Source organism: Emys orbicularis, chromosome 9 (assembly GCF_028017835.1).
Source record: "Emys orbicularis isolate rEmyOrb1 chromosome 9, rEmyOrb1.hap1, whole genome shotgun sequence".
In the NCBI taxonomy this organism is placed as follows: domain Eukaryota; kingdom Metazoa; phylum Chordata; order Testudines; family Emydidae; genus Emys; species Emys orbicularis.
Window position 1 is genome coordinate 103,682,998 of NC_088691.1, and position 20,335 is coordinate 103,703,332.

General features: G+C 43.7%; 1 protein-coding gene across 1 annotated transcript in view; it reads left to right on the forward strand.

Moving 5' to 3' along the window:
• Positions 1 to 15,684, forward strand: part of LPP (LIM domain containing preferred translocation partner in lipoma) — a 437,929-nt gene extending 422,245 nt beyond the window's left edge. Inside the window, exons 12-14 of the mRNA XM_065410339.1 lie at positions 10,277 to 10,455; positions 14,030 to 14,150; positions 15,556 to 15,684. Of these exons, the coding sequence (XP_065266411.1) occupies positions 10,277 to 10,455; positions 14,030 to 14,150; positions 15,556 to 15,684 (429 nt within the window). The remainder of the gene's footprint in view (positions 1 to 10,276; positions 10,456 to 14,029; positions 14,151 to 15,555) is intronic.
• Positions 15,685 to 20,335: the final 4,651 nt, after the last annotated feature.

Below are 20,335 nucleotides of genomic sequence, written 5' to 3' on the forward strand. Positions count from 1 at the left end.
TTGAGTTGTTTGTCTACTATGACCCCAGATCCTTTTCAGTGTCACTGCTTTCCAGGATACAGTCCCCTGTTCTGCAGGATGGCTATGGCCGACATTCCTTGTTTTGAGATGTATAACTTTGAATTTGGTTGTATTAAAACACATTGTGTTTGACTGGGCCCTAGGTTCTAGATTGCTTAGTATGTTTACTCTGTCTTCATTGTTTATGTACCATTTCACCAATCTTTGTGCCGTCCATAAATTTATGTTTACTTCCAGATCGCTGATGAAAATGTTGACTAGCGTTGGGCCTAATACTGATCCCTGCAGAACCCCACTAAAAACACCCACATTCATTGATGATTCCCTAATTATAACCAATTTTTTGAGATCTGTCAGTTAGCCAATTCTTATTCTATTTAATGTTTGCTATATTGATATTGGGTAGTGCTAATATTGTAATCAGAATGTTGTGTAATACTAAGTCAAACACCTTAGCAAAGTCTAAGTATATTACATCTACACAATTACCTTTATCAAGCAAATTTATAATCTTATCATAGAATGAAATCAGGTTTGTTTGAGAAGACCTGTTTTGTATAAAACCATGTTGACTGGCATTAATTATATTCCTACCCTTTAATTCTTTATCAGTTGAATTCCATGTCAGCTTTTTTCATAATTTTGCCTGGAAGTGATGTCAGGCTAACTGATCTATAGTTACCCAGATTGTCCCACTTCACCTTTTTGAATATTGGCACAGCATTAGCAATCTTCCAGACTCTTGGAATGTCCCTGGTATTCTGAGATTTATTAAAAATGAACATCAGGGGGTCAGAGGTCTCCTCAGCCAGCTCTTTAAGGACTCTTGGGTGCAAGTTATCAAGGCCTACTATTTAAAAACATTTATCACTAGCAGATATTGTTTAACATCCTCCTTGATTACTAATGGACTTCATCATCATCCTGTGACAGAAGCACAATATCCTGCTTCTTTCCAAATACAGAACAAAAATATTTATTGAACACTTCTGCCTCTTCCTGTATCATTAACTATTTTAGTGTCTCCATCTAGTAATGTATCTATACCATTTCTAGGAATTCTTTTGTTCCTAATATACTTACAAAACTCTCTCGTATTGCGCTGAGTGCCATATTTTTGCCCTCATGTCTTTAGCTTCCCTTGTCAGTTTTTAACACTTCATAATTTTTAATGTATATCAATTGAGATTTCCTCTTTTCCTCATTTGTTATATATCCCATTTTATTTCTGATTGCTGTTTTCACTTTGCCACTGGGATGGGCATTTAGCCCAAGTTGTCTTCTTTCTTTATCGTGGAATCATATTTTTTTTTTTTTTGCCAGCTAATGAACTCTATTTAAAGAACTCCCAATTTTCATTTACATTTTTCTGTCTAAATTTTTTCCTCACAATTAATTTTACTCAGCTTTGGGAAATTAGCCCTTTTGAAACCCTAAGTATATACATTACTGGTAGGGACTGGTCTGTGTTTACCCATATTGAATGTAATCATGTCATGATCCCTGGTTTCTAGGCAACCACAAACTTCCAATCTGATGATTAATTTATCCTTGTCCATCATAATGAGATCCAAAATGGTTAGCTCATGTTGGATTCAGTAACTGAAGTTCCACATAACACAATTTTTCTTTCCACACATTACAGACAGATACTTAAAGAGTAACTCATCCTTTGCGCTAGTGTGATCTGGTGGTCTGTAACAGATACATTCTTTGGCTTTATTAGTTAGCATATTGATCCATATGCATTCAAGATCCTGCAGTTCTGAGTTATCAATAACCCTAAACAGGTAGCGGCATCTTTAATGTAGAATGTGTACTTTATACTTTTACCCACTGTGTTCTTCCTACACAGGATATAACCAGAGATTTTTACCATTCCAGTCACGTCAGTCATCCCACCAGGTTTTAATAATTCCAGTTCTATCAAATTTGTTCTCATCAATGAGAATTTCCAATTCCTCTCGCTTGTTACACAGACTCCTGTCATTAGTATACAAGCAACTGAAACATTTCTTCACGTTCTGTGCCACAGTAGTTCAATTTGTTCATGACACACTGAGCTTGAGTTTGTACCACATTTGCCTTCTAAGCAGCCTCCCCTAGCATTGCTAGTTTAGCATCCTCCTGACTGCTCCAGCTAGTCTCCCAACTGAAAAGATTGCCCCACGCACACCTGTGAGATGCAGGCTGTCCCCTTTACCTCTCTCCCACTGGAATGTGGCTTAATGCGCCACAAAAACAAAACCTTCAGATTCACCCCAGTCACACAGCCAGTGGTTCACCTTCAGTATTTTCTGCCTCGCCCACTCGTGGAACCGGGAGGATCTCAGGGAAGACTGCCTGGACTTTCCTCTTCTTGAGCTCTCTTAAGTCTCGATAGTCTGTGTCATTTCATGTGATTCCATCTCATTTGTTCCAGTGTATATCATCACAAGTGGAAATTTGCCAGACAGCTTCATAATCCTGCCCAGTCTTGCAGTTACATAATGGTTACTTTTACTGCCTGGAGATAGTACGCTATTCTATTGTCCTTATTTAGCCCACTCTTCTTCGTATGGTATTACTGATGACGATTGCGTGCCTTCTGAGGATGGTTGAAGAGCTTCTCTTGGTGGCTGCTTGCTTCATACCAAAAGGATGCCTATTTACTATGTCCCAGTAGCTTTCTGTCCCAGTCTTCGAAAGACAGGTTTCTCAGTAGTTGACTCGCTGAGTATCTGATATTGATTTGAGACTTCTAGCCGGGTTGAATTCCCCTCTTGGTCACAAATCATCAGTCTGCTTCTTCGGTTTCTACTCTCTCCTGTTCCTTTATCGCCAGTCCCTCCCCGTATGGTGTCTCTGGTGACAACTTCAGAATCTGGTTGTCCAAGAGTCTTTGTTTCCTCAGCTGCAGCACAGTGTTGAAATTTGCACTTCCACACCACCCGTCTCCTCCAGTATGTTCACTAGTGTGCACTTCCCACACCAGAACTCTGTTCTGTCCTTTGGCAGAAAGGAACACACAGCCCATGTGAGACCAGTCACAGCGGTTGTTCCCTCGCCGCATGTCTGTTATGTGGTGCACAGCCATTCCTAACTGGAGGGAACCACACGCTCTTTCCAAACTCCTTATTAGCCACATCTGTTTGCCTCTCTTCTTATAACTCTTCTCTGAACCCTCTCATTTTTCATCATGACCTCAGCCATTGTGCACGTTCTCTCTAGCTTAATTCCGCCTCCTGTCACATTTGCTATTAATGCAGGCTACATTTCTGCCATGAAGCCTCACAGGAGAGGGGGAAGAGTCGAGCTGCTGCCAGTCACCTGACGAGTTGCACAAAGACGAGTTGATGCCTGGAGCAGCGTAGGGGCAGCCATGGGGGCAGACCTGCAGCTGCTCTGGTTCCAAATATACAAATCCCAATTAAGTTCAACCTGACAAGGAAAGCCGGTTTCTGCAGAGGGGAAAGCGTACCAGCCCCATTATTGTTATTTATAGACTCATAGACTATCAGGGTTGGAAGGGACCTCAGGAGGTCATCTAGTCCGACCCCCTGCTCAAAGCAGGACCAATCCCCAATTAAATCATCCCAGTTATTACTCTGCAAGTGGGAGTAAAACCACCCAGACCAAAAGAATGTTTAAAATCTCTGGAAATAGCAACCTCCAGAGGCAATGTCTATACTAGGTGCATTGCTGGTATAGCTAGACCAGTTTATTATGCCAGCAAATCACTCCTAGTGTAGGAACAACGTATACCAGGAAAACTGCCTTTTACCATTACAGCTTATTCCAGGGCCCCCCTCCCCCCCCGAGCGAATGAGCCATCCCAGGAAAAGCACAGTTTTGTGGTGCAGCTGTGTCTGCACTAGGGTCAGGGATCACACCCCAACACTCCTCTGTCCAACATAGGTAGGCTACAGAAGGCTGTAGTGTAGATCCGGGCTGAATGTTGGTGAGTCAGCCAGGAGCAGTCCACAGGTCTCTGCATCATAGTCAGTGTGGAGGCAGGGAGGGAGCTCCAGTTCAAAGGGTGCATCATTCTTTTAGTGATATTAAAGGTGTCAAGGGCTCAGATGTGCACATAGGGAGTTCCATGCACACACCTGCATGCAGCTCTCTGTCTTCTCCTTGCGCTGGTGTGTGGAATGTCCTCGCAATGAGAGGTGGTTGGGACTTTTTGAACTAAATGTTTTTTTGGCGGGGAGGTTGGGGAGGAGGAGTGTTGTTGAAACTAAAAATGCTTGCAGGAAAGGACCGGTTTCAATGAATTGCCCCTTTTGAAAAAAACATTGAGAAAAAAGTTTCAAAATTGTTGTCGGTTGTGACCGTTTCTAACCAAAAAAGTTCCCATTTTGGTTCGAAACAACTTTTTGGTTTGGAATTTAAGTTAATTTATAGTTAAACAAAAAGGGAGGAATTTTTTTTTTTTTAAAGGTAGTAATCAAAACACCCCACCCTTCACACTGATCCTCGTATTAAAGAGGAGGGAATCCAACACATTCATGTCTGTCTCCTGATTTAACATGAACCAAAATGCCAAAGCAGAAAATCAGTTAGGCTTTGCCCATAGTCAAAAAGTCTTTTGGAATATACAGTGTACTCCGACAAAGCAGAGTGCTCACAGGATCTTCAGCCCAAAGCCAACGGGAGGGAAAGCTCCTTATCCTCCTTAGCAGTGTTCTGTTGTGTTCTTCCTCTTGGTTGACTCTCTGGAGGCCTGAGAGCTGAGGGCAGCACTCATTCCTACATCTTCTGGTGATGCCTTGAAGCGGAGTGGTAAGCCAAAGATCTAACAGGGAAATCCCCTTAAGCAAACATATTCCCAGAGAGGGACGGTGAGTTGGAGTCTGAAATTAACGACTTTGTTTTTCTCACCGGTACAGAATTGGAAGGATAAGATGAGTAAATCCCCTAGGGTTAATTTTCAAGTGTGGAAGGGATTAATCAACGGAAGGGAATTCAAAATGCTTGTCTCACTCAGATGCATTAACATCAAGAGGTGACTGAGCTGTAACGGAGCTTAGCTTGGCGAGCAGAAGGCATGCGGACTAGGGAAGCACCATCCAGGGGCAACAGCATGTTTATTTGCTGGCTTGGGCTCCCAGTCAAACTTCTATTGAGGCCTGTGTGCTGTGGAAAGTCAGATTAAATTGTCCCCAGGGTCCCTCGTGGCCTTCAGATCTATAAATGGGAGTTAGATCTGGCCTGTGGCTGCAGCCTCTAGACAGAGCTGTCTAAAAGTATCAGGTATGCGCCAAAGTCCTTGTAGCATTGGGACTTTAGATGGTGAACTCTTCACGGCAAGAATTGTATCATCCTACGTGCACCCAGCACAGTGGAGTCTCACACCTGACTGGGCCACTGGTGCTGCCATGATAAAAATAATAATACGTAAAACCCCAATCCTGCACTTAGTGCCATGCCAACAGGCCCACTTTCTGCTTAGAGCTGCCGGTGGGGTGGAGGCACAAATTGTTCATATCCCTCCTGTGTCACGCTCCCGCTAGTGTTCGCAAGCAGGCATTCCATTTACTGACGCTTGCTCTATTCAGCTGCCATTCACTACAGGAAGTTCCTGTTCTGTTTTGCTGTTTTTATCATTCTCTGGCTCTGAGACATGGACTGTTTAAAGAGAAAATGGGTCGTGCCGGACATATCTATCTATTTCGGTTAAAATATCAGATACAAGAAATCAATAAAAGGGGAATCATGAAATGCCTGGGTTGCGCTTTTATTTTTATTTACTTTGTTTTATTTTATTTCTGCTTGGGCCCTTTAGCAGTAAAGTGACAAATGCTAATTGTGTGCTCTTCAGCTGCCTTGGGAGTAGATGCTTTGTGACCCGATAAAAAGTCTTGAGATCTACTGATGGAAAATGCGATGTAAACGCCAGGTATTCTTATTGTCATCTTCAAGTTTGCACACTTCTGTTACTGAGGAATTTATTTCCTCTATCCAGTCCCAACTAATTGCTTCATTTTACTCCTTATGAGTGAAGTTCAGTCGGGAAAAGTCAGCTTCTGCTAAACCGAAGGCCCGATTCCACATATCCTGTGCCACTCCAGAGTTTCCTTTTTTAATAAAGCATATGGAATGGGAAGTATTTTGAACAAGGCCATAAGAAAAACAGCAACAACCAATTAACAAGTTAGTGATACATATCGGGGCCAAGCCCAACGACTAGGCAGTTACCAAGGAAAATTCCTTAGCTAATTGCATAATGTTCCTCAGAACTGGCAGGATTGTAGCATTCCCTGTTGTAAATATAGGGAATGGTGCAAATGCTGCAGTAACATTATCTGTTTGTGGAAGGCCTTGTTCTCTCTGGTACATCAGTCACTGTCCTCATGATGACGATAGAAAACAAACAAAAATCCCAGGAACAATTCTTCCACCTCCGTTATTACAAGTATCCAGTACATGAAGCTAAATCCTGCCACAAACAAGCCCCCAGGTCAGACCGAGTCCTTTTCACCCCACAAGTAGGCAGTTCTCACAATGGGTTGAAATCCAGGACGTGTCATACTGACTCTTCCAAAAATAATCTTGTGGCTCTTCTGGCCATTGTAGGATAAGCGAGTTGCAGACTGTAGCTCTGTGTGTGTCTTACCAGTCAGTTGCCGCCCGGGAAGTAATGTCCAATGACGTATGTGGCAGTATTGGCTTGACCCCTCTGAAGTCTTTGGTGATTCATGCCCTGCATGCGTACTTCTGCACTACGTGTCAGGAGAAGGGGCTTGCCCTTTGACATTCTTGGCTGAGACAAGCAGTAACAGTGCAGCCTTTCAGCTGCCAGTTTTCACTGGGAGTTTTGGGTGCACAAGGAATGCAGGAGGACGTCTGTAGGCTCCATGTGGTGTTGGTCAATATGAAAATATTGATCTGTGGGGTTTTATAATTCCCTTTCTGTTGGATTTTTTTTCTCTTTTCTTTCTTTTCTGTTTATCCCAAAGATCACAGATCGCCCTGCATCTGTGCTTCACCATCCAGGATTTGAACATATGGTTCTTATTTGATAACGCCAAACATTTCCAGCAAGGCTAGCAAGTGGAATTCTGTCCCAAGCTCCAGCAAAATAAACCATTTGAGCTTCTTCACAGATTTAGCATTTGCATCTGTCCGTACGGAATGCGTCTCTCTTTGTGGCATGCGTGTTTCAGGTGTTCGGTTTGCAAAGGCGAGTTTCACATACTGTAGTCACGCAAGCCGTCATTGGGAGGGCTGGCATGTCTGGCACAGACAATCATTAGAAGCTGATTTATATCGGTGTTTACATAACATGCTTGCGGGGGGGGAGTGGGGGAGATGAATCTTTCAGCTGAGCCTCCTTGAAATGAAAAGCACTTTATAGCTTCAGTGCTCCCAACGATGGGGCTGGTTCAATACATAAAATCTACAAACCAAGGTAGGCGACACACAGCCTTTAATACAATTATTTCGAGCTGTCTGAACTGAAATGGCTGGGGCAGAAGACAAATTTGGCATGGTACCACATGGAAAATTACGGCCTGGGGATTCGTACAAGAATTGTAAGGTGGATAAAAGGACTGGCTAAAGGGGAGAAGGCAACAGGACGTGTGTAAAGGGGAACTCTCTGGATCTCTAGTGGAGTTCAAGGATTGGTCTTGGGGGCAATCTTATTCAATGTTTTTATTAATGCTCTTTTCACAGAGAGTAGGCGTTCACTAGTGAAATTTGCTGATGATACAAAGTTGGGAAGGCATCGTCAATACAGAGGTGGATGGAAATATTATGCAGGAAGATCAGGATGATCTTGAAGACTGGAGTGTCAGAGTGGCATGAAATTCAGTAGTACAAAGTGCAAGGGCCTGCCCTTAGGACGGGGGTTGATCCTAACATGACTAGGAGCCACCAATGTGATGTGGCTGTGACAAAGGCAATGTATCCAGTGGGCAGGGCCCGCTCCAGGGTTTTTGCTGCCCCAAGCGGTGGCAATTCGGCAGCAGGTCCTTCCCTCCGAGAGGGACTGAGGGACCTGCCGCCGAAGAGCCGGATGTGCCGCCCCTTTCCGTTGGCCGCCCCAAGCACCTGCTTGCTGTGCTGGTGCCTGGAGCCAACCCTGCCAGTGAGGCATTTCCAGTAGAGAGAGAGAGAGGTATTAATGCCATTGTACCAGGCTCTGGTAAGACCTCATCTGGAATACCGTGTACAGTTTTGGACAGCCATGATCAAGAAAGATGAATTGAACCTGTAACAGTTGCAGAGAAGAGCTACTAGGATGATCCGGGGGCGGAGGGTCTGTCTGATGAGGGGAGACTGGAGGAGGTTGGCTTGTTGAGCCTAGCAAAAAGAAAGCTGAGAAGGGGATCCAGTTGTGCTCTATAAACACACTAGATCAGTGGTTCTCAAACTTTTTTTTTCACAGACCACTTGAAAATTGCTGAGGGTCTTGGCGGACCGCTTAATGCTCTTTCCGAATGTTGTTTGTACCGTTAGCTAACTATTGTAAAACGCTTTGGATGAAAGCTCTCTATAAAAAAAACACAATAAGAATTAACGTTTTTTTGTTCTACAAATAAAAGCACACAACTCATATTTTAATAGCAGTAGTCTTAACTTTCGAATGCGATGGATGTGCCCTCTCTTCCCTGCCACAGCAGCCCCCAGGCTGAGGCTGGGAAGAAGGGGGGGGGGGTCTCTTCCCCACCACAGAGCTGAGGCTGGGAAGGAGGCCGTCTCTTCCCAGCAGCCGCAGCCCTGGAGCTGGGGTAAGTTGCCTCTTTCTCTGGCCGCCGCAGCCCTGCACATCCCAAATTCCTTCCACCCCCTCTTCTCACCCCACTGCCCCCTCCCACCTACCCCTATTCCCCCCAAGGCCACCACCTCACCTCACATGTGCGTCTTCTCCAGGGTCCAGGCACCTAATTCGTGGAGCCACGTCTGTGCAGCTCCACTAATTAGGTGGGTGGCCCTTCATTCTCTTGTGTGCGGCCGCCCAGGCGCGCACCTTAGAGGGAACTATCCGCTGACCACCTGAATGGAGCTCGTGGAGCACAGTTTGAGAACCTCTGCACTCGGGAATAAACACCAGGAGGGTGAAGAGCTATTTAAGCTAAAGGACAATGCTGCACAAGAACAAATGGTATAAACTGGCCATGAGCAAATTCAGGCTGGAAATTAAAAGAAAGTTTCTAAGAGGGGTGAGGTTCTGGAACAGACAACTTAATGAATTTTGAGAGGGCAAATGGATGAGTGTGATCGTATGACGGGGTTGCTTTTGACAGTAAAGGGCAACCCTGGGGCTCAGTTACGGTTTATGTCTCATGTTCCTTAAAGCTCATGCTTCAGGGCTTCAGCTGGTCACCTGCAGGAATCAGGAAGGGATTTTTGTCCCCCAGTGTATTCTGGGAGATTTTTTTTGGTCTCCTTCCTCTGAAGCATCAGAAATGGCCACAGTTGGAGATAGGACATTGGACGGGTGGGCCAGGGCTCTGAGGTGACACCATACATTCTCTCTCTCAGGCGCTTGGCTGGTTCAGGGTTGAACTGATCGCCATGTGTGGGGTCGGGAAGGAATTTTCCCCCGGGTCAGACTGGCAGCAACCTTGGGGGTTTTCATCTTCCTCTGCAGCATGTGGATGTGGGTCACGTATCAGGGTATATATCACTTTATCACTTAATCATTTTCCTGCCTTTGCGGGATCCTCAAGAACTGGTGAGCCTCGGACCCTCCCATTCTCTGTCTGCGGCACATCATAGTCAAGTCTCCTGTGAGCTGTTATGCTTTGGTCTCATTCCGGTTATTGGGTTTAGTGTGCGGGTGCTGGGTGAGAGACACGGGAAGTCAGACTAGATGATCTGGCGGTGCCTTCTGGCCTTAAACGCTGACTCTAAATAAGCCCTCGGCTCGTTGTGCTAGCTGGTTGTGCCCTCTTGAATCCCGGTCCCTTGTGCTGCGGCACTGAGGGGATGCAGTTACTGGTTTGTCCCTCACAGAAGAGAAAAGCCAGGGTTCGCATGCGATGAATCCAAAGCAGGGTTCTCTGCTGGGGCGGCCGGATGCAGACGGGACCCTGCAGTTCTCCCCAGTGACTCTGCTGCCCTTTGTTCCAGATCTGGTATTGGCAGGAGCTGGCCTGGATTCCGAGCTGTTCTGGAACTGACAGCTGCCTATCCCGCGCTCACAGCAAACCGGTGAAACGAAAGGGCCTCAAGTTCCCTTGCAGACCAGCTGCTATCCCAGCCTGTGCAAATATCTGAACTGATACTTATGCCTGCTGTGTTTTGTTTTGTTTTTTGCTTACAGAACACACTGGAGCAGTGCAGCGTCTGTGCCAAACCCATCATGGAGAGGATCCTGCGCGCTACGGGGAAAGCCTACCACCCCCACTGCTTCACCTGTGTGATGTGCCACCGCAGCCTGGATGGCATCCCCTTCACTGTGGATGCCGGAGGGAACATTCACTGCATCGAGGATTTCCACAAGTACGGCCCAGGCGGCTCTTCTTGGCTTTTCCTGGCCCTGGAGGCCTAAAATCTCTTCTCATGTTACCTAGGCAGGATCTTGACCTGCTGTAAATTCTTCCTGCGATTCCCCAGAGGCCAGGGAGCCAGCAAGCACACCCTCGGGCATGCCAGCTTAATTGACTGGGAGTGGTTGTGTGGATTTGTTTTACATCCGTCTCCCTGCCGGGGAGGGTTGTCTCAGTGCTCACAGATCTTCTTTAACATGTTATGTTCCCCACTTGCCCTATGTGCGGACTGCATGATGTAGGCATTTCATGTTCCTAGCTACCCCCCTGCACTTCCTTACCCCCCCCTCCTTATCCTTCCTCCCCCAGCCTCCTACTGCCACTTAGCTGTTGCCTTGAAGCCAAGGTTCTCACCCTGTGCTCAGTACCCTGCTCATAGCCCGCAGAGCACAGCAGGGTTCGCTGCCTCCTCTGTTTGACAGTGCCCAGTCAACCCGTGGAACTCCTTGCCTGAGGAGGTTGTGAAGGCTAGGACTATAACAGCGTTTAAAAGAGATCTAGATACATTCATGGAGGTTAAGTCCATTAATAGCTATTAGCCAGGATGGGTAAGGAATGGTCTCCCTTGCCTCTGTTTATGTTCTTATGTTTCCATCTGCTAGTTAGCCTTTCAAGGAGCTAGAAAAACATTCCTAATAATAATTTGTAGTAAAATATCTATTTAAAGTGCACTGCAATCCACGACTGGAGGTAGCTTCTGTCGCTCCCCCCCATCCCTTCCCTTATCACAGCTGATCTGAGAAAGACAGATAAGTAGATATAATCAAAGCACAAATGTTTCCCCAGCTTGGAAGAGACAGGCACGGTACACCCCTCAATTAAAAGAGGAAATCAATACTAACTAATGTGGGTTTACATCTCAAGCACTTATCTTTTAATTTCTAAGGGGGCAGACTTAATTAGAGACTCGTGACATCAGTGTGTGGGCCTGGAAGCTCAGAGCAGCAGACTTACCTGACAAAAGGAATCGCAGCCACCGTATGGGAGAATGTTAAACTCCGGCAGGAAATGCTCCCTGAAGCTCAGACACATCTGTGTAATTTGGCAGCTGCAGAGGCCACTGTGTGTTACCTCTCCCTCTGTGTGCGTCCCAGCAAGAATCCAGAGAAATGGCCCAGTGGGTGAAATTCACCCTTGTGCAGAGGGCCAGCAGAAAGCCAAGGCAGTGGCACTACATTATGTCCCACTTACACTCCCTGTGCCACGTGTCGATATATGCAGGATGTTCCTCCTCCTTGAGAGGGATTGACATCCTTTAGGAAGAACTAAGTACCTTCCGGCTTGAAGGGTTAAATGGTGACTCAGCCTCATACTGCTCCTCAACCCATGGGTGAATTTCACTCTCCGAGAATAGACGGCATAAGGAAAGGAGCTGTATTGGTTGGGTACGAGGCTGGGAGAAGATCCAGTGGATTGCAGATGACCTAGTTGGGCTACTGAGTCCATCTACAACCAGTGCAGAGTCTGTATCCGGAAGTATATTCGGCAGTTCTTTCACCCAGGTTTAGCTGATGCGAGTAATGAAACTTCCATCGCTTCTCTTGGGTCACTGCTTCACAGCCTAATATGTTGAATTATTAAGAAAATGTATCCAATGTTCTCAGTTTCTCTTTGTTTAATTTTACCTCCCTGTATCGCCCTACAGGATTCCTTCCCTCAATGTTCCCACCTTTCAAATACTTTCAGAACACCTACAGGTCCTTAGGGTAGAGAGTGAGTGAGAAGAAGCATTCAGGATGAATTGACAGCTATGGAGGCATGAAGAAACAAATAGAAGGCAATTGTGGATGCAAAAAATATAGTCAGTAAACCTAAACACTGGACACAAAACTGGGGGAGAGGGACAAAAGAAATTCACAAACATTTTCAAAAATGTTGTAAACATCTTCCTGGTCAAAAATCTTTGCAAAAAAAAAACTAGTTTTGAAAATTTCTACAGAATGTTTTCCTGAAATTTTTTCATTTCTGGAAAATTTCAGGTTTTCTTTTTTCACAGTTTTCATTCTTTTTTCCTTTTTGCCACAGAAAAAAAGGGGGAAAGAGGGTGGGAGGAGAGAAAAACAAAAATTGTGTCAAAACAAAAAATTTTCTTTTTGTGTCAAAAAGAAAATTAGTGAAAGTTTTTTTAGGGGGGAAAAATCCATTTTTTAAGTGAAAAAAGTTTAAAAAATGAATTCCAACCGGCTCTATTGGCCGTTTGAAACTGCTATTGGGGTTCTTATCCTGAAAGGTGAGGAGGAAATGGAAACTGTGAAATCCACCTGCAAGACATGATTGGCTAGATGGTGCCCTAAGAAACACATGCAGCTCCCACTGAATTCAATGGGAGTCATTTCTCTGTCTCTGCGGGAAAAAATTGGCCCATGCTGTTTTTCCTCTGGTGACCTAGATAGAGAAACATTCAAGCATTTTTAAGCAGCACATTTTAGCTGAATTGCACAAGAAAGTGCCTGAATCCCCACATTATTAACTGTGATTACAGCTACGGTCATATCACGATCCATTTAAATTCTCTTTCGGAGCAATCAGCAAAGGTGCTGTTTAATTCATGTCTGCGTAGCTGCAGTCTAACAAAACGCCTTGCATCTGCTGCCAATGAAATGAATCCTTTTCTTTACTCCTACTACAGCTAAGATGTTTTTTAATTAAGTTAATTCTAGGGTGGTTTGTATAAAAGGCTGGGTGGCAGAGTCACTGTTTCCTCGATATTTTACAAGAGAAGAATCTTTGATCTCTTCATATTCTGGCACTTGCCATGAGCATTGCCCATTGACCCTAATTCTAAGCTTCTTAGCTATTAGCCAGTGTATGTTCTTAGGGATAGGTTTTCAGAAGGGTGGCCTCCTATTTTGTGAGGAGAATTTTCATCCAAGGCATTTTCACCTGTGACTGCCAGATTGTGGATGCAAATCAAGTAGTTGAGAGAGAGAACCAGTCAGATATGCTCTAGCAGTTCTCTTTGCGGTGCACAGATTGAGCCGAGCTAAAACTAACATCCTGTGGGTGTAGTGGGAGCCAGATGCTTGAGGATTTTAAAACAAGACTGGATAAAACCCAAGAAAATTATACTGCAGAGAACAATCCCGCAGTGGCAGGATCTAAGGCTGCATCCTACTTGGTCCATCTCTAGTTTCTAGTGTATTGATATTTTTCAGTAGCGACAGGTGGGGCAAATCCTGCTAACTTCATTCATAAGAGGAATTCCACTGATTTAAATGGTGTTATATTAGGCATATGAAACCAGTTCACTCTGGGGCTTGCACTTGGATACTGCAATGATGAGCAACGTCATCGAGAGATTGTTTAATAAATGATTAAGACGAGCAGAATATGATTCTCAGGCCTCTGCCATTGTTCTGTAGGAACTCATAAGCATCCCTTAATGTTTCCTTTTCAAGGAGGCAACTCTGCTTGCAGAGATGTGTGTTGTGCCACGGTTTACTGTAGGGTTCGAAGTTTCTAATGTAGCATACGAAGAACATAACTGTGCACTTGGGGTTTGACTGGAACCATCTTCGCTTTTCAAGGAAATTTGCACCGCGATGTTCCGTGTGTAAGGAGCCCATTATGCCTGCCCCGGGTCAAGAGGAGACCGTACGCATTGTGGCATTAGATCGTGACTTCCATGTCCAGTGCTACCGGTGTGAGGTCAGTATTCCCGCTGCTGGCAAGGGAAGAAAGCAAAGATTGGGTTCACTGTATTGACAGAAATGACCTTCTCTTACATCAATAATGAGGACATTCCTGTTATCACACTGGTTCTGCATTAAACCTTACTTCATTGACTTCAGCAGAAGTGACTCCTGATTTACACATAGATGGTGCAAATGATAGGAGAATCAGGCCTTCGGTATATACCGGCTTCATTGTGTTAGCAAGAGACTACGACTCAATCATTAGAGCTGAATATTTGAGAGTATGGTAATTCGTTATCTGGACACAAATGTTGCTCCTATTTGTTTTATTAAAATCAACTCTAATGCATGTTGCAATGTGAGCAAGATTATATAAGTGGGTTTAAAAAAGATGAAGTTAATAATTAGCTGGAAAATCAACATACAGCTTGTGGTTGAAAAATTTGAATTGGCATATAAACATGATCATTCTCATTCATGTGTGGCCCTTGCTGAGCTACGTTTCTGGTACATATGATTTTGATAAGAATCTGAAACAGAGGAAAAATCACCTTGGCGCATGTTGCATATTGAACCTCTGAGAATTCTGCAATACAGCTGTTCCCCCTGGGATAAACTCCAGCCAGATGTTGGGACAAGACGTGCGTCCCAATAATGGTGCTGATCACAGTCATGGGCTCGGGTGCAGGACTGAGACTCGAGGTCTCTGAGGTCAGTTCGTGGCTCTTCCATCACCTTCCTGCGTGAGCTTAGGGCAGACACTTAATCGCCGTGAGCCTTGGCTTTCCATTTACAAAAGCCGGATGGTTATGATGGCGTTCTGGCCTTTCTTCCACCCTTTAGCTTGTGTATTTAGATTACAAGCTCTTGGGAGCAGAGACGGTCTCTTACTATAGGTCTGTAAAGCCCCCAGCACAATGGGCCCCCAATCTTGGTTGTGGACCTTTGATGCTAGTGTAATAATAATGACCACAGTGGTGAAGGCATGCTGCAAGGACATGGCTCTGCTGTCACCTCTGTGATGTATTCTATCGCTTTCTGGAGTTCTCTCTTCCAAAGACAGAGAGAGATGAGCAGCAAAGTAGTTTTCAAGGCTCACTTCTTCTTTTTCCTTTTGGCATTAATAAACGTGAGCTTAAGTTTGATGTGTTCCGCAATGCTAAAGCCCTTTCCTTTCCCAGAGATGGGAAGGGAATAATCTCCTTTTATTTTAGAGAGCTTGGGAGCCTATCTCCGCTGGGGCATTGTCTCTTATCAGGGAATGGGTCAGTCATGAAAGACATCCTAGAATTCACACGCTGACTTGGGCAGAATTCTGTTACCAGGGGATGCGAGTGTGTATTTCACTAATAGGTTCTTTGTCTAATTTCACTCTCATCTTATTTCTTCTTTTGTTCATTATTCTGTTTATTGTCTAGGACTGTGGTGGCCTCCTGTCTGAAGGGGACAATCAGGGCTGTTACCCTCTGGATGGACACATCCTTTGCAAGACCTGCAACTCAGCTCGGATCCAGGCACTCACCGCTAAGGCCAGCACTGACCTTTGAGCGTCTACCACCACACTCCCATATTTGCCTGTTGGGGGAATTGCACAACCTTTCCATTTAGCATGACTCCTTTCCAGCCTAGGACCTAATTCTCTATTGAAAAAGTAAAGCTGGAAGGCCTTGGGACAAGCAGGCAGTTTCTAAGTTTATCTCTATTTGATTCACATCTCCTAAGAAGCACATTAAAATTGGGATGATTGGGCTCGATTCTCTTCTTACTCTGGTGTGAGGGCCTGATCCTACTCCCATTGACATCAGTGGGAAGCTATATATTGGACATGATTCCATAATACTAGACTTACACCAGTGTAAAACCAGCATGTAAGTGTAAGACCAGAATCAGAGAAATTATCACAAGACAAACTATACAAACATTGGCCATGAGACATTGGGCCTTTATATAGGTATTGTTTTAAATCATAGGGACACAGATTTGTTTTAAATCATAGAGACCATATCTTTTTCTTACGCCCTCGCTTGTCTCCATTCCCTTCCAGTTTCATAACTTTTTCTTTTCTATAATATTATATTTCGCTGTTGCATAAATGTATTCAGTAAGGATGCTTCCAACTCTCAGATGCTTAGGCATTTATGTATGAGCCATCCCTGAAAGTTGTGAGCCTGCATACACACACGCGCGCGCACGCACGTACATACATATATCCTTTTGATACACTAGAGCTATAAAGTCACTGAGAAGTTATGTTAATTATTTTGGGGGCTGAAAAGGGTTAAAAAGAAATTCAAAATGGCTTCAAAGAAAATGACTAATGATAGCCACCACGGGCATGCTCAAAAGGATCTTAGGCTCTCCGGGGCCAATGCAGTTACATAGTGACCAGTGTGCACTGCTTGTTTCCAAACAAGTACTTTAGCAATGGAGTCTTGATCCAGCTTCCACTGACATCAATGGAAAGACACCCATTGGATTGAATTCTACCTTGAGACAGGCTCAGGCATTCGGGGATGATGGTAACATACCAGAGCTGGAGTTACAGTACAAGCTATGAGAATTGTTTAATATTTCAGCATTTAGGGCTTTCCAAATATCTGACATTTCTGGAACAGGAATGATTCATTTTTCATCTCAAGTTGTAAATAGGTGTAATTGAGCCCCCAAAAGGGAAAAACGACAGACATCTTTTCTCCTACAGTTTCATCACGCAGTTTTTTCTTTGTGGTGAAATGTCATTGCAAAGGAATGATTGGGGGATGTCACAGTTCCAGGAAAAAAGGGACGTATTGATGCACTCTTCAGGGAGTTAAAAATTTGCACCAAGGTTAATAAAAACCTGTGTGCAGGCAGCTCGTGGGTTTTTTGGGGGTGGTAGGTTTTTTGGGGTGGGGGGGTTGGGGTTTTTCTTTGTTAATTAAAAATACATTATAAATCCATAACTCATTTTGTACAGCTATAATATTCTTATTCATGAAACCCATAATAACTAAGGTGCAAATTACATGGGAAAGGAGCAATTTTCATATCACTGCATTGACATTAATATCTTATTTGCAGATGTAATCAAAGAAAATACCTTTAGCTGCACTTAACAAATTAAGAGCCAGAACTGAAGCATTTCAGGGCTGATTGACCATATTAATAACAAACTTGCAGTTTTGAAGAGTAACTTTTGTGAATTTTGCTCTCTCTCACAATAATAAATAGTAAAATGTGGTGCTTTCCCCTTCAGTCTCTGTAACAGGAGCTGAATAAAATTACATCACCCAAACCTGAAAAGAAAAATGAGTGAAATGAAATGAGATGAGTTGGATCCAAGCGAAGAATTAAAGAAAATGGAAAATTGCCTCTTACTGTAACTCCTGAAAATGGTATGTCCCCTCCCCGCTCAGCATTTCGGTTGACCTTTATGGCAAAGTCCTATTGAATATAACAGTGAATAATAACATTTCTGTAGTTGTTTTTTAAACCATCCTATAGAGAATTTAATAGAGAATTTAGGGTCTGTCCCCCAACACTTTCACCAACTTTTTACTGGGCTAACTTCATTGGCTTCAGTGAAATTAACCTGGATTTGCACCACATCAAAATGAGGTCATTTTTCTAGAAATCTTAGGATGACTGATCAATCCCATAGAAAGTATATTGTTCTCCATTAAATCCTGCAGGACTTTGCTACAGTGTCTATGTAGCAGCAGCTCACCACCATATTGGAGTTTGGCCCCAGCCTTCAATAATTTCAGCATTTTCCCACAGTAGATTAGTTAGATATGTTATAATTTATTTCATGCAAAAAGTTAAGTGCTGGGTAATTTTTTTAAATAAGGACATGACTCCTAATAGGCTCCATTTGCTCTACTGGTCATTAGCCCTGGCACCTAAGGTAATTTTGAGCTTGCTAGGATTACATGCAGAAGATTGTTAAACACTTGTCTGAACTGAATCTACCAAAGCATGGAAGTTCAGAGTGCAGGTGGCTAACTTCACTTTATCACACATTCCATCGTGCCTTAGAACTGGGTTTCTGAGCATCTTCTCTCCAAAGTACACTGGGAATGTGATGTATACAACCGAGCATGGCACTGAGGTAGCAACTATAGCTCTGAACTTCTGTGTCCTTGTAGGTTTAAATCAGTCTGTCAATCGCACTGAGTGGCATATTAGAAAGCGATGAGAATTAGCTACTGTAATTAGGACAAGGGTCGTGGTCTAGTGATTAGAGGAGGGAGACCAGAAGTCTGGATTCCTGGGTTCTTTCAGTGCCCCGGCCACAGACTCACTGTACAATTTTGAGCAAGTCACTTAACCTCTCGGTCTGTCTATCCCTCTTCACAATAGAGCTTGAAAATTCTTACTAACTTCCCAGGGAAGGGAAGTGACTAAATAAAGTAATTTTAGAGTGCCCTATGCTGCATAAGTTCAAATCCAGATCCTCCCTTTCTGAAAAGTTTGGTTGGGTTTGTGGTTTTGGAGCAGCCCATTCCAGAACACCCATTTTTAGGGTGTTCTATGAATTTGGTGGTGTGGGGGCTCTTAGATCATTGTTTCTCAAGCATTTTGAACTCCTTGGATGGAAGGAGAAGGGGGAGTGTTGTTATCATTATACGTACAGCAGCTAATTTTCAGACTTGAAATATCTGGGTAATATTGTTTTAATTTGGTTTCTCCTCCCTAAAATAACCAAAGCCAGTTGCCCATTTGAGTGAGTGAATAAGTGCCTGGAGTGTTTTTTAAAAAAAATCATTCATATGTGGTGCCTAAACTGATACAAATATATTTTGGAAGATACACACACACACACACACACTCTGTCATGTCAGATTTTCAGCCCTCATACTTGAGGGTTTCAAATGGATCTTTAATCATGGCATTGCTCTAAAGCACCAACAAAATATTGCTTAGCCACAATCTTTATCATATATTTATTACATATCCTCATTTATCTATTCCAAAGAAGCCTTTTTTACCAAAGAGACCTTGTTCTTTTAAGGTACATTTCAAAAGTCATGATAAATACTCACGTTGTTTGCTGACGCATTAACATTCAGCAGTTTTCCTTTGACAAGGAATGTGAAGATCACCTAGACCTTTCTATTTCAACCTGCCGATTTTTTGCTGGTGGTTCTTTGCCTTTTCTAGCATTTGTGTGAAATTTGGGCTTGATCCCGTGTTTCAGGTCACCCCGTTGGGAGTTTGGGGTGCAGGAACAAGCCCTTGTTTAAGCCTTGGTTCGGGAAAGTATTTAAGCATGTACTTAATATTCAGCACATGCTTAAATCCATTCCTCAATGGGACATAAAGAGATGCTTGAATTTACTACATCAGATTTGGTTGCCTTGGTTACAGCCAAATCCCTAGTGACATCATCAGAGTGAATGATCGTATTTTGTTAATGTAATTGCTTTATTGTCATTTATTGTTTTATTTTAATTGTTGCCTGAATGTTGCCTTTTAAAGCGGAAGACAACATCACAGCTTTAGATAATGCACCTTTCATTATGATTTTTTTTTTAAATAATGGGTAGATTTTTATTGCAGCTGCAAAACACTTGGGGAATGACTTAGTCCTAGAGACACGGGGGAAGCGAAACGTTTGCCAGGGTGAGCTCTACACGCGTTCATCACACGCTTAGGGCAGAAGCAGGAATGAAGTGGGACATAGGTTAGCTCATTATCGGGGTGTGAATTACACACCCTACAAGCATAAAAGAGTTCTTAGTATAGATATTGTGTGTGGAGACTGGTGCACACAATCACCAATTAAATCCAGTTTAGTAACACATATTTTGGGCCCTAAGCCTCCAACCTAGCTGAGTGTAGCAAAGTCTAGCTGGGGCTGCAAAGAGTGCTGGTTCTACAACATAATTTCCCTCCCCCGGCCTCATGGAAGGTCCGTGGGAGTACTGGGGAAAGGTAAAACAGAGGACAATGCAGAGACCCAGGAAAATCCCATCATCAGCATCCATGGGGGGGCGGGGAATCTTGTCACTTTGCTTTACTCTAATTTAGGACATAAAAGTCTGTCATGCCCCATTTTTGTCTAGAAACTGAACAGCTCAAAGGAGGTTTTTTTGGTTTTCGAATTGTCTTTTGTTAATGTCTGGTTCCCGTGGTTGATTCTGTGGGCTGATTTGATATTAGATCATCAAGTAGTGCTAATCACGCTTTATATAGAGATCAACACTATAAATCAGG